The sequence below is a fragment of the Metopolophium dirhodum genome, chromosome 3, assembly GCF_019925205.1.
Source record: "Metopolophium dirhodum isolate CAU chromosome 3, ASM1992520v1, whole genome shotgun sequence".
Taxonomy (NCBI): Eukaryota; Metazoa; Arthropoda; class Insecta; order Hemiptera; family Aphididae; genus Metopolophium; species Metopolophium dirhodum.
In genome coordinates, this window is record NC_083562.1 from 39,537,282 (window position 1) to 39,549,405 (window position 12,124).

Below are 12,124 nucleotides of genomic sequence, written 5' to 3' on the forward strand. Positions count from 1 at the left end.
TCCCTTACTATAGTCGTACGCGTTGTTTAATATTCGCTTTGCTTTTTCGCTGTAGTGATGTATCCGACCTCATTGTATCACGACATATAATTCTAACCCTGAACAGGGGAAATGTTGTGTAAAAAATGTATACCTATCTGAATAATTATAAATTGTGACATGCTACCGCAATAATGTATAATATGTAAATTGTATAAATAATATAAATTTCATATGTAAATTAACTTGGATAAAATTGTGTGTTATGCTATATAATATTCGGTTTTTATTTGATGATATTATTAATGAATTTGTCAACATGCTATTGTGTAAAATTAATTAATGCGGCTTAGAGAAATTCTATGTATTTTGTTCAGGTGTACTTACGGTTTTTTTTTTTAATCAGTGTACATTCTCACGAGGAACTTTGTATTAAGTTATCAAGCTTTTTGACTAAAGAAAAAAAAAATTTATCAACAGGGTACCTACTTCGAAAAAAACCAAAAACACTGCGATATCACGGAAATAATGATATGCGTGTAATAATGATCTCCGTGGATTTGCATTTCTCCCAATTGCTTAATAATAATTATTAAATTTATATTTTTATCTAGTTTGTTCTATTTTAGAATATGACTTTTTCATTTAAATGATCGTCAATCTTGCTCAGTGGCGTTCATTCTGCTTGTATTGTTATTAATATTTTATAGGTAGGTACATTCTATATTACCTTAGCTAATAAATATATTATGTTGTAAGAACTTGTACTGAGCCCACTATTATAGGGCGTAATATATATTATCAATTAAAAATAAAATATCTTTATAACCGGTTCAATGTGAGACGTGAGTACACACGATTGATGACAATTCGATATTAAATATTAATTTTAACGTATAAGAGACACTAAAAGACACTAATTATTTCAAAAACTTTTAAAATTCTTGCAATTATTTTTTATACATAACTTTAAGTCGTTAAAAATCAACCTTTTTCTATAAATAATAAATTAAACTTGTTTAATAAATTATACTTGTCCAAAACTTTATTTTTTATACATCGAAATACTCCGAATAATCCAATATTATTCTGATAACATTGATAGTAATGATTTTCTTTTATCCAAAATATGAGAACTTTTTGCAGGTCGGACTAAAGCCCTAGCTAATTTTCATTTCACTTTAAATAGGGAAGGGGCAGTTGACCAGGGCCCCACGGTTCAAAAATGTATTATAAACCCCGTGGTTTTGAAGTGTGAATTTTAATTAACTTACGTGTTTTCGGTTTTTTAATTATGTATTAAAATTATAAAATACTAGCTGATCCCATGCACTTCGTTGCCCGTTAAATGTATCAACTCTTTATGACTCAAACTTTGTTCAATACGTTATTTAATATTCGGTGTACGGTGTTCAAAATTTATCTCAACTTTTCTATTGCCTGGAATAAAAATTCTGATTCGCAGCAGTACATTATCAGGTAGGCAATCTATCTGCGGTAGATCGCGGACCCCGCGCTGTTTGTACGTAAGTGTATGGTTTAACTCTAAAGTATCAAAGTTAGAACCGAGTTTATCGTTTTTAGTTAATTCCACCTACGGTGGATTAATATAATCAATTTATACAAATCCTAGCCTAACCTGATCGTACTAAAATCCGATGAATAAAAAAAAAACAAATTTAACCCTTTGTAAATTAACCTATCTTTTTCCCAGAGGTCTAATCTATCCACAAACATTAATATAATTTATATCTTTTATATATATATATATAGGTAACTAAATAAATACACAGACTATAACCTATACAGACTAAACTCTGGAACTACTTATCAGATCTTCTTTATATATATGTATTTATATATATGTATATATATGTATTTATAATATATATATTGACAAAAGATAATAATACAAATCAACAAACATACCGGATTAACCAATAGCAACCGATATATTATACACCGGTGTGGATTTTCCTAAAATGTTCTTTCATATAAACTTTCTCCGTGAAATACTCTTTCGTTAAAAAAAAAAAAAAATAAAAAGATCTGATAAGTAGTTCCAGAGTTAAGCCTGTACAGACATTTTTATAGTTAGATATTATAATATTATATAGAGATATTTTATATTATAATTTATATTATTTAAAAAGTAAAGCAAATAGTATTAAAACCCATGGTAACCATCTATAAACAAAAATTTCCCGGGTTAGACGGAAGATCATTATCCTACTTCTAAACAATTATTTTGGGTAATGATTTTTCTTTTCTTATTTTAAGTTCTACTTGATTTTGTTCATTTTTTTCCGTCGAACTCGGTTGATTTACATTGATATTTTTAATTTTCTTAAAATTAAATATTTTTCTTATTATGATAATTGACAGTATAATTATTAGTAAGCAACATAGTGTTATTAAACCAATTACATAATAATTTATATAAATTGAAGATTGCTTATAATCTAAATTATCTTTTGGGATAGTGACTTCATTATCATCTTTATACTTTGAAAATACCATTTCAGGTGATACAAATTCTTTTATTGTGTTAGCATCGTGTATATATTTAGTTAAATTTATAGTTGGTATGAAGTCTGATTTTAATTCTGAATAAATTGTTCTAAACGGAATCATGCGATAACCTCCTGAAATTGCGGAACATTGTTCGCTCAGTGATAATATTCCTGATCCAGTTAATACTTCTGTAATTGAATCTTTATTGGAACACGTTACAACTAAATTTTGCTTTGTTACCGTGAAAATCCACGAATTTGATGACATAAGCTTATGAAAAATCCCATGTTTAAATGAAGTGTATTTTATTTTACAAAAATCTGCTAATTCTGTTATATCTGAATAAGAAATTAAATTTATTTCACATTCGTTTGATGTCACTACCCTTTTGGCTAAAAGGTTTTTACAAATTTTAAAACGGTTTGTATCAGTACACAAACTAACATCGTTTTCGCTTAAGTTAATAAAATATTCCTGATCAATAGTTATGGCTATAAACTTAAACCTAGGTTGTATAAACATAAGTCTCTTATTTTCTATATAATATACTGGGTTTGGTAGAACATTATATAGTTTATACATGTTACTTAATACTAAAGGAATCGTATTGATGAATATAATTAAATCATTACTTTTAACGATTGTAGTTTGTATTATTCTATACAGTTCAGACATACCAGATACATCTAATTTTACAGGAATGTTTAAGTCAGGTGAAAGATTTAATTTAATTAATTTCATTTCATCTAAAGGGTGTAATTTCCCATACATAGCCGAATGTAAGATTTGAATAATTTTTCCTACTTCTAAAGCATATTGGTTATATATTAAATTTAAATTTAATAATACTTTTTCTTCAAGATTTATATGATCTGTTTTGAGAAAGTTCTTTAGAAGTTGAATCATATTTTGTTCATTTTTTGTTACTTTATTAGTATTTACAAAATGTTTTATCGATTCTTCATTTATTATTTCGTGTGATAACTCTGTTAGTTTTGGTATAGGTACCACAATTTGAGTTTCTGTTGGGTTAGTTATACTTATGAGAATCTGATGATTTTTTACTTGATTTAATATATTTCCACATATTATTTCACTATTTATATTTTGAGCGTAAACTAGTATGCTCTGATGTTCTTGAATTTGTAGATCTGACACATCTACTGGAATAATTGTTTCACATCTAGCTGGAATAGTTGTGACGTCATCTAATGTTGATGTAATTTCCCCTTTTCCTACGTCAATGACAATTTGATTCTCCGTTAAAAATGGTTTCCCCAAAATACCATCGCCTATAATTGGAAAATTTTTCGGAACTACATGAAATTCACTTTCGGAAGATTGATTTCCATTTATGACTGTCAACATTGTAAATCCCATGGTCTTAACTGTTTGATCATTTATCCCCTGTAACATGAATATTTTTGTGTCTGATACTTGAACATCATCGTGAAGCGCATCTAGTTTTATTAAATTAAGATCAGCCCCTGTGTCTACAAGTAGCTTTACGATCTTTTTTGTACATTGTGGAATTTTATATAAAGCATGATTATCAATTAATTTGGTTCTGAATGACAAGGTTCTTGCAGGTTTAAGGCTATTGTTTTTAATGTTTTGACCGATTGGTTGCCCGAGCCACTCGGTCTTGGTCCATTTCCCGAAAACTGTCCATTGGATTTATTTGTTTTTTTCTTTTTGTAACATACATCTTCGGAGTGCCCCGGTTTATTACAATAAGTACATGTTATCTTTTTTACATCTTTATTATTTGGATTTGAATGTAATTTTGATTGAACATTTTGTTGGCCAGTATCTTGAACGCGATTTCCATATCTACATTGATTTGTAAAATGATTATTACGATTGCAAACTTCGCAATATTTTTGATTGTTATTTCTGCCTTGGTTTCCTCCTTTAAGTATTCGTTGAGTCTCTTTTGATGATTGATAAATTTTTTGCTCTTCAAGACTTGCCTTCATCGCATCTTCTAGTGTTTCAAAGTTTCTTGATTTAATCACTGTTCTTAAATGAGGTAATAATCCTTCTACGTATGTCGTTAAAGTAATTTCTTTTATATATGTACGTATTGCTGTGGCATCTGTGGTTGATTTTCCCTTTGTGCTCACATTACATAATTCATTTAGTAGATTTTCAACCTTTGTAGAGTAGTCATGAACTGTCTCTCCTTGAGACTGTCTTGTTGATGTAAGTTCAAGTTGTAGATACCCTGGTGTACGTTTAGCACAAAAATTTGATTCGAGTAAATGTTTAAGTCCTGCCCAATCTTCTACATCGCGATGTTGAGTTATCGCAAAAGCTTTTTTACTTAATTTTGTACGAATAGCTTGTAACAAAACTGGCTTTATGATGTTATCGACATTAGACATTACAAAATCACATGCGCTAAGATAAGGATAGATATCAGTTGAATCTTCACCATTGAAAAAAGGAACCAATTTAATGGCTGTTTCTAAAGAAAGAACTGTATTGTTCATTTTGGAAATGATACACGAATTATCCACCCCCAAAAATTTTAAACCGAGTAGTTCGGTATTTTTATTTAATTGTTTTGGTGTGTTATATTCACCTATTTGATCCGAAGGTACTGAAGTTGAAATATTACCCTTAGTATTAGAGAATAATGATTCTACACTTCTAGATTTCCTATGGTATCTTTTATTTTGGTGTGTTCGTGACCTAGTATTTGGGCCAGTATATTTTAAATTATCGTCAAAGTTATTTGGTATAGGAGTATTATAATCTTTATTTACTGTAGATGTATCTGGGCTCCTATCACTGCTACTACTATTACTTCTTGATTGAGTAGACATACATTAAAAGTGTTAGTTTGTTATTATAATGTATAATAACAACAAAACAAAACGACAATAATAATAATAAAAAAAATTAAAATTATGTTAGTAGGTCAAAATAAAATACAGTAATTTTATTCTATTATTCAAGTTAGTGATAGTAATATTATTATTATATATAATAATAATAATAATAATAACAAGCGTCACTATAGTCTACATGATATATAGTGGTGGGCATATAACATGACAATGTACTGCTGCGAATCAGAATTTTTATTCCAGGCAACAGAAAAGTTAAGATAAATTTTGAACACCGTACTTACACCGAATATTAAATAACGAATTGAACAAAGTTTGAGTCATATAGAGCTGGTACATTTAACGGGAAACGAAGTGCACGGGATCAACTAGTTATATATATAAAAATCTCGTGTCACAATGTTTGTCCGGGATGAACTCCGAAACTACTGGACCGATCTTGATGAAATTTTTTTCACTGTGTGTAATTTGGTCCAACTTAAAATATAGGCTAATTTAAAAAGGGAGAGGACCAACTCCTGCAGGAGGTGCTCAAACGGGAATTTTGAGATTTCCTATGGAAACCACCACTATATATCATGTAGACTATAGTGACGCTTGTTTATCAGAGTATAATAACGCCTGTATGTAGGCGTCTTATCTTAGATATTTTGCTTTTGCACGACAAGACTATTGTATCGGTCCTGTCGGCAATTCAGTCTAGAACCCGACTCATTCGAGTTAAGTAGTGTGCTTCTAATATATAAATTACATGGTTAAAATTAATAAAGTAAAGTATTCTTATTTAAATCAAATCGTGTATTCTTTTTAATAATAAACAATCAACATTTGATTATCACCCGCTACACAGAGAACGGTTTCAACAAATTGTCGTCTTTGGATACAACCAAGTACACAATATAAAATATAACAGAACATCACGGGCATATACGGTGGCGTTCATAACAGTCAGGTAGGCAATCTACCTGCGGTAGATCGCGGACCCCGTGCTGTTTGTAAGTAACTTTATAATTTAACTCTAAAGTATCAAAGTTATACCAAGTATGTCAGTGAACTCTTCCTAAACGGGTATACTAATTGTGAATGCCGAGTCTGTCGACCAATATCTCCTCCTCGCCCACGAAGACGTGGCATTGTTTCATGTACGTAACTTATATGTGAGTATAATACGCTCAATATTTACGTAATTGCGACACATCTAATATCAAAACACAGCGTACAAAAAAATTAAACGCATTGAATGATTTCACGGGAACCAATAATTATTATTATAATAGCTTTAAACCCATGGCAACCATTTATAAACAAAAATTTCCACCGCGAATCTCTAAATCCCCGTTCGAGCACATCCCCTGGTTGGACCTAGGGGGATGATTTGTGAATCTAAACCACCCGGGGAGTCACCCAAACGCATACGAAAAAATTCATTCAAATCGGTCCGACCGTTTAGGAGGAGTTTAATCACAACACACGTACAGTAGAATTATATATTATATAAAGATATATAAGACAATACATATTATTAAAACATACTGGCCACGTATACCTATTTTTTTTTATAGTACAATAAATACTAATATGAAATCGATACCCAACATTCGCGGTTCATACTTCATAGTAAAACTAATTTTTGGTAAATTGGAATCCCAATTACCCATTTACCCATAATAATTGTATACAACCATTCGCACATAATAATATTATCAGTATGAAATAAATATTAATGTAGCTTCTCAGTTCTCATCGTAGTATAAATTATGTTAAGACATGGTGTTTGCAGCTCTCTTGCGATGGTCTAATATATTGTGCTGTTAGTTTTGATATTAGAGTGAATTGACCAATTATCAAACTTTTAGCCTTTGTAGGCAAGAACATTATCTGTGCTTAAGCGTCGGAGATTTTTTGATATTTTCATTTTCAAACAAGATATGGGCATGCGAAATATTACAACTTAAAAAAGCACATATTTCACTTGAAAATTAAAATATTGAAAACTCGCCGCGCTTAAGTACAGATAATTTTTTTCTTACCTAAAAGTTTGTTAATACGTAAACTTACTCACTCTAGGATCTAAACTAAGAGCACACTATTGAAACTACTAACTAGTGAATGGACATTTGCTATGTCGTACGTGTGTAAGACGGAGACAACAAATGCATGGTATAGCGTAATTTTAAGGAGACTTTTTAAATAGATAAAAAAAACTAGGATGTATATTTAAAAATATTATTATTTATCACACGTACCATTAATTTATTATAACATATAATAAGTAATGTTATATAATATTATACATTTTTATAATTAATTAAATACATGAATTGCTTGAGCGTAAAAACTTCGTAAAAACTGAGGTAAAAAATATAAAATAATTCACTCTAATTTTTAAGCTAACAAAGGTAAACGTAATCTAAGACGTAAGACTGAGACAAAAAATGCCCGTGTAGCGTCTCTTGAGTATAAATTTGGATGACATTAGATATTTAAACAAAGAATAACACTTGATACTTTTACGTATAGATATTACATGTTATATACGTACCCAATAACGTTTTCAAAATATTTTAACTAATTTTAAGCTATTGCCTTTTTGTAATAAGAAAGACCTACAAAAACAGACACTCCTAGGGAGATAAATAATATGTACTTGGTTTGTTATGTAATTAATCTTAATTTTTTTTCAACATAAATATTACTTTAAATTGTATATCTTACGTCGCTCTACATGGTATTTACTACAAAGCATTGCCTCAAGCTTCCTTGACGAACCATCTGAATTAGACAAAAGTAATTTAAAATCGTTATTACACAACTTGGAATTTGAACATTTATACACATCATGCGTGCATTCCAAATTTGTTAGTACTTCTTTATTTATTTTGTTATGTTATTTGTTTTTGTTAGATTTACCATAGAAGATGGTATATTGTTTTAATGCAATATTGGTATATTTATATAATATTTAGTAAAATGACAAAAATTGAACATAAAAATAATATATAATTATTATTATGTTTTTCTCGCTCACAAGAATCGAATGTGGTCGTTCAGCCGACCATGCAGTAATACCCGAAACAAATGAAAATGTGGTGTCGTACGACCCGGGGGAAGTTTGGCACCGAGGAGGAAGACTAACCATCAGGAACAGCCGCAGTGTTGAGCACAGATAACTTTAAAATTATCTAGATAAGATAACAGATAATGCGTTGAAAATTTATCTAGATGAGATAAATAGATAACACTTAAAAAAATTATCTAGATAATAAATAAAAGATAACCACATTTATCTAGATAAAAAAACGGATAATTAATATTTAATATTGTAGATCCGAGGATAGTAATAATTTTTTGGTTGGGCGTTTTTCTTCTTCTTCCCAAGTTAGGAGTTCTGCGTCAAAAATGTATTTTATAATCTCCATTTTATATGCCTTTAATTCAGTCATCATGCACATGCTATGAAAATATTCAAGAGTATTATTTTATTTGAATTTAAATTGTTTATTAAAATCAGTTATAATGGTAGGTACTATAGACTATAGCAGAACCTACACTAGTACCTATAGAAATATGAATACAAAATGCAAGTCTTCCTTAAAAACTATTATACTAAAGTAATTTTAATTAGACTAAATATTACTTAATAGCTATAAACTATAATATAATCTGCATAATAGTCGACAAGGTTTTTTATTTTGGGTACTTTTATTTTAGGGTATTTTAGTTTATTCAATGTACTTTATTAAAATAATATAGTACCTATCAGTTAGGCATAAACTTATAACTAGTATAGATATATTTGAATGTACAAACTAATACTGTTTTTTGCAAAATATATATTATGTAAATACTTCAAAATAATATATTTGCACTTAGTAGTTAGTAATATTAGTTATAACTAATCAAATAATACAATTCAAAATATTTTGAAATTACGCTTACTTTATAGTGATTCAATAAGTTCCCGGTAGAACCTGAGTACGCAATTATCTTTTTAGTGCAATTTAAACAAGTAACTGACATTTTTGATCCGGTGTTTGAAATCTTCTTAAAAAATTTACCATCTAATGGGTAATTTTCTTTTTCATCGATTGTTGCATTAATTTTAGACGATATATTATTATCTTGGATATCTGATTCGCGTTCGCGTTCAGACGGTCCAGGATTGTCGGTTTCAAATTCATTGTCCTCATGTTGTCTTTTAAGTGAACGAAAAGATGTTATAAATTTATTCATTTCGAAGTAATACGTTATAAAATGAAACCGCGATATTTGTAGTTTAAACTTGAAGACACAACAAGTATCAACAAGACCACCACATTAAACTCCGATAGGTAATGACGAATGACGACAAACGAATGCGGAAAAAAAAGAACTATGAAATTATTTGATACAGCTAATGCCTAATAGATTAATCGATACTCAGTAATCAGTATGCGTATTTTAATTTTTAATCATTTTATTAGAAACAGGTGGTTCTATTTTCTCCGTAATTGTGTATACGTATCAAATGTATTATCAATATAAACACAATTAAGTGGTTGGGTCCGTAGACGTTAACGCATAAACTATTTTTAGCTGAAAATGTTTTTTCCCGCAATGTCGACTACGACACATTTTATCGGGCCAACGTTCGTACTCACGTACACCAACACTCACCGTGTATAGTCCGTTATTATCATAATATTTATTATTATTATTATTACGAAACGCGGTGAATATTCGGGATTTTAAAATTTCTAAATCATTGACTGAATAATTATGTAGATGATTATTCTCAGATAACCTATTTATTTATCTAGATAAGATAAAAAGATAATTATTTTTTATCTAGATAATGCACAACACTGGGAACAGGCGATTGTACAATAAAGACGGTAGTCTGATTCTGTTCGAACTCAGGGGCGACTCCAGAGAACCCCCCCCCCCCCAAACCCATATTTCTAAAAACTGTATACTGTTAAAAACAAGATTACAAAAAAAAAACACATCTTACACCATCGAAAGTTTTTTGAAAATTATTACTTCACCCCATCATAGGTCTCTGGAGCCGCTCCTGATCTCAGTTTAACGGATCAATATTATAATATTAACGTCAATATTTCTCTACAGTGCCGTAGCCTGAAACTATAGGAGTTGGAGGCCCCTAAAACACAGAAATTAAATTATTAAATGCCTATACTGCAATGCTAGGCATTAACGAGCTAATAAGTAAAAAAAATGTCACTTTTAACTTTAAACTTAATTTACATATTTATGTATTCACTTAACTTAATAAGAAAAAAAATAGTTCACTTGCCCAGCCTTGGAGATTGCTGACAGCTGCTTACCAATTTTTGTAAATATTTTAAAAGTCATTCATGTAAATACATTTAGGTACTATATAATATATTATTATATACAAGTTTGTATGTATGAATAATAGTCGTTCTACGGTCAAATGATGGTCGTATTAAAACGCCGTTAGGTGAATTAACGATACAGAAATGAACATAACATCGCACATTATAAATGGGCAACCGAAGGTTTGTTGTTGAAATTTCAAAACAAGACGATGTATTATTTATTTTGTACGGCGCACCTATTATTGTATTGCAGAGAAACGATAATATATACAAATTAGCTGAAAAGCGAATCCGTCGGTCATCAATCATCGGGTCCGGCGAAAAATGATAATACCTATGTGTTTTACACACGAGTTACGCATAATAAATGTAGGTGGTACGAACACCGAAAACGCGCGGACGATGATGCATACAAGTGATGGAGGGTACGGTTGGTTTGAACATCATGACGAGTATGACGTGTGGCGAGGATCTGTTACTAAAACCCGAGTGGTAACCCATCCGGGAACTAATGACGCTCACTCAGATAATCACCACACCACACCACCCACCCCACCGGACACCAGGCCACTGAGTTGAATTTGTCTACACCGTAGTATCGTACTTTAAAATGTATATATTAACATTTGGACTTCAACAATATCATTTTTATTTCTAATATTAAAATTTCAGCAGAGTAATAAAATATAATTTTTAAAAAAGGTGGGCAAGTGGGTGTCGCTCTGCTGCACAGTAGGTTACTAGTGGTTCGCCTGTAATGGATGATGTTAAATTTGAATTCAACGATATAATAATATCATTGTATAAGAAAAACGCTCAATGCACGGAAAACGCGCTTGACGCATTTCCACCCCGCGGAAAACCTGTTTCGACGGGGTGGAACGCGTTTCCCGCGTGCTGCTGCTGGGTCCAGCCTACTATTCAGCTCACAACAATATTCTGCACTGTAAAGTCCGCCCGATACGGCGGCGTCCTCCTTCACTGCGTCGACCAGCGGCCCGTCCTCGGAAAGTGGAGTGGTTTTGTCATGCTCCGACTTCGGGGACGGCGCGTCGCCACTGGCCAAACAAAAAGGTTCTACTACGTTCTCGTCGCCTTTTTGAATTGCACGGTCTAGCGTTGCGTCCTCGGGGATCGTCGCACAATTACCTTCATGATCCAAATAGCTCTGTGATAGACAGCGCTTCGCCGCTGGACGATGATGCTGTTGATCGGACGTGGTAAGCAAGTATTAATAATTAAAACGAATACTTTTATTTGTCGTGGACTGTATACTCCGAAATGTCGTATATTTTATATGTAAAATAATTACCACAGTTGAACTAATTACTAATAAATTGTTTCGGAAGACGCGTTGCGCACCAGTAGAGTGTGCTTTCCGTGGCATTTGTCGAACTGTCAACGGTCTACAACGTTGAATCGTATCGCTAATGA

General features: G+C 31.2%; 1 protein-coding gene across 1 annotated transcript; it reads right to left on the reverse strand.

Annotated features, from left to right (window-relative positions):
• Positions 1-8,457: 8,457 nt before the first annotated feature.
• LOC132940058 (uncharacterized) lies at positions 8,458-9,766 on the reverse strand. The gene is made up of 2 exons (XM_061007460.1): positions 9,288-9,766; positions 8,458-8,801 (listed from the first exon to the last, which is right to left on the reverse strand). The coding sequence occupies exons 1-2, from the start codon at positions 9,579-9,581 to the stop codon at positions 8,784-8,786; spliced, it is 312 nt and encodes a 103-aa protein (XP_060863443.1). The 5' UTR covers positions 9,582-9,766; the 3' UTR covers positions 8,458-8,783.
• Positions 9,767-12,124: the final 2,358 nt, after the last annotated feature.

What these genes read in the sequence shown, in the direction of transcription:
- LOC132940058 (XM_061007460.1), bottom strand. Translation starts at nt 9,581, where the DNA reads ATGAATAAATTTATAACATCTTTTCGTTCACTTAAAAGACAACATGAG.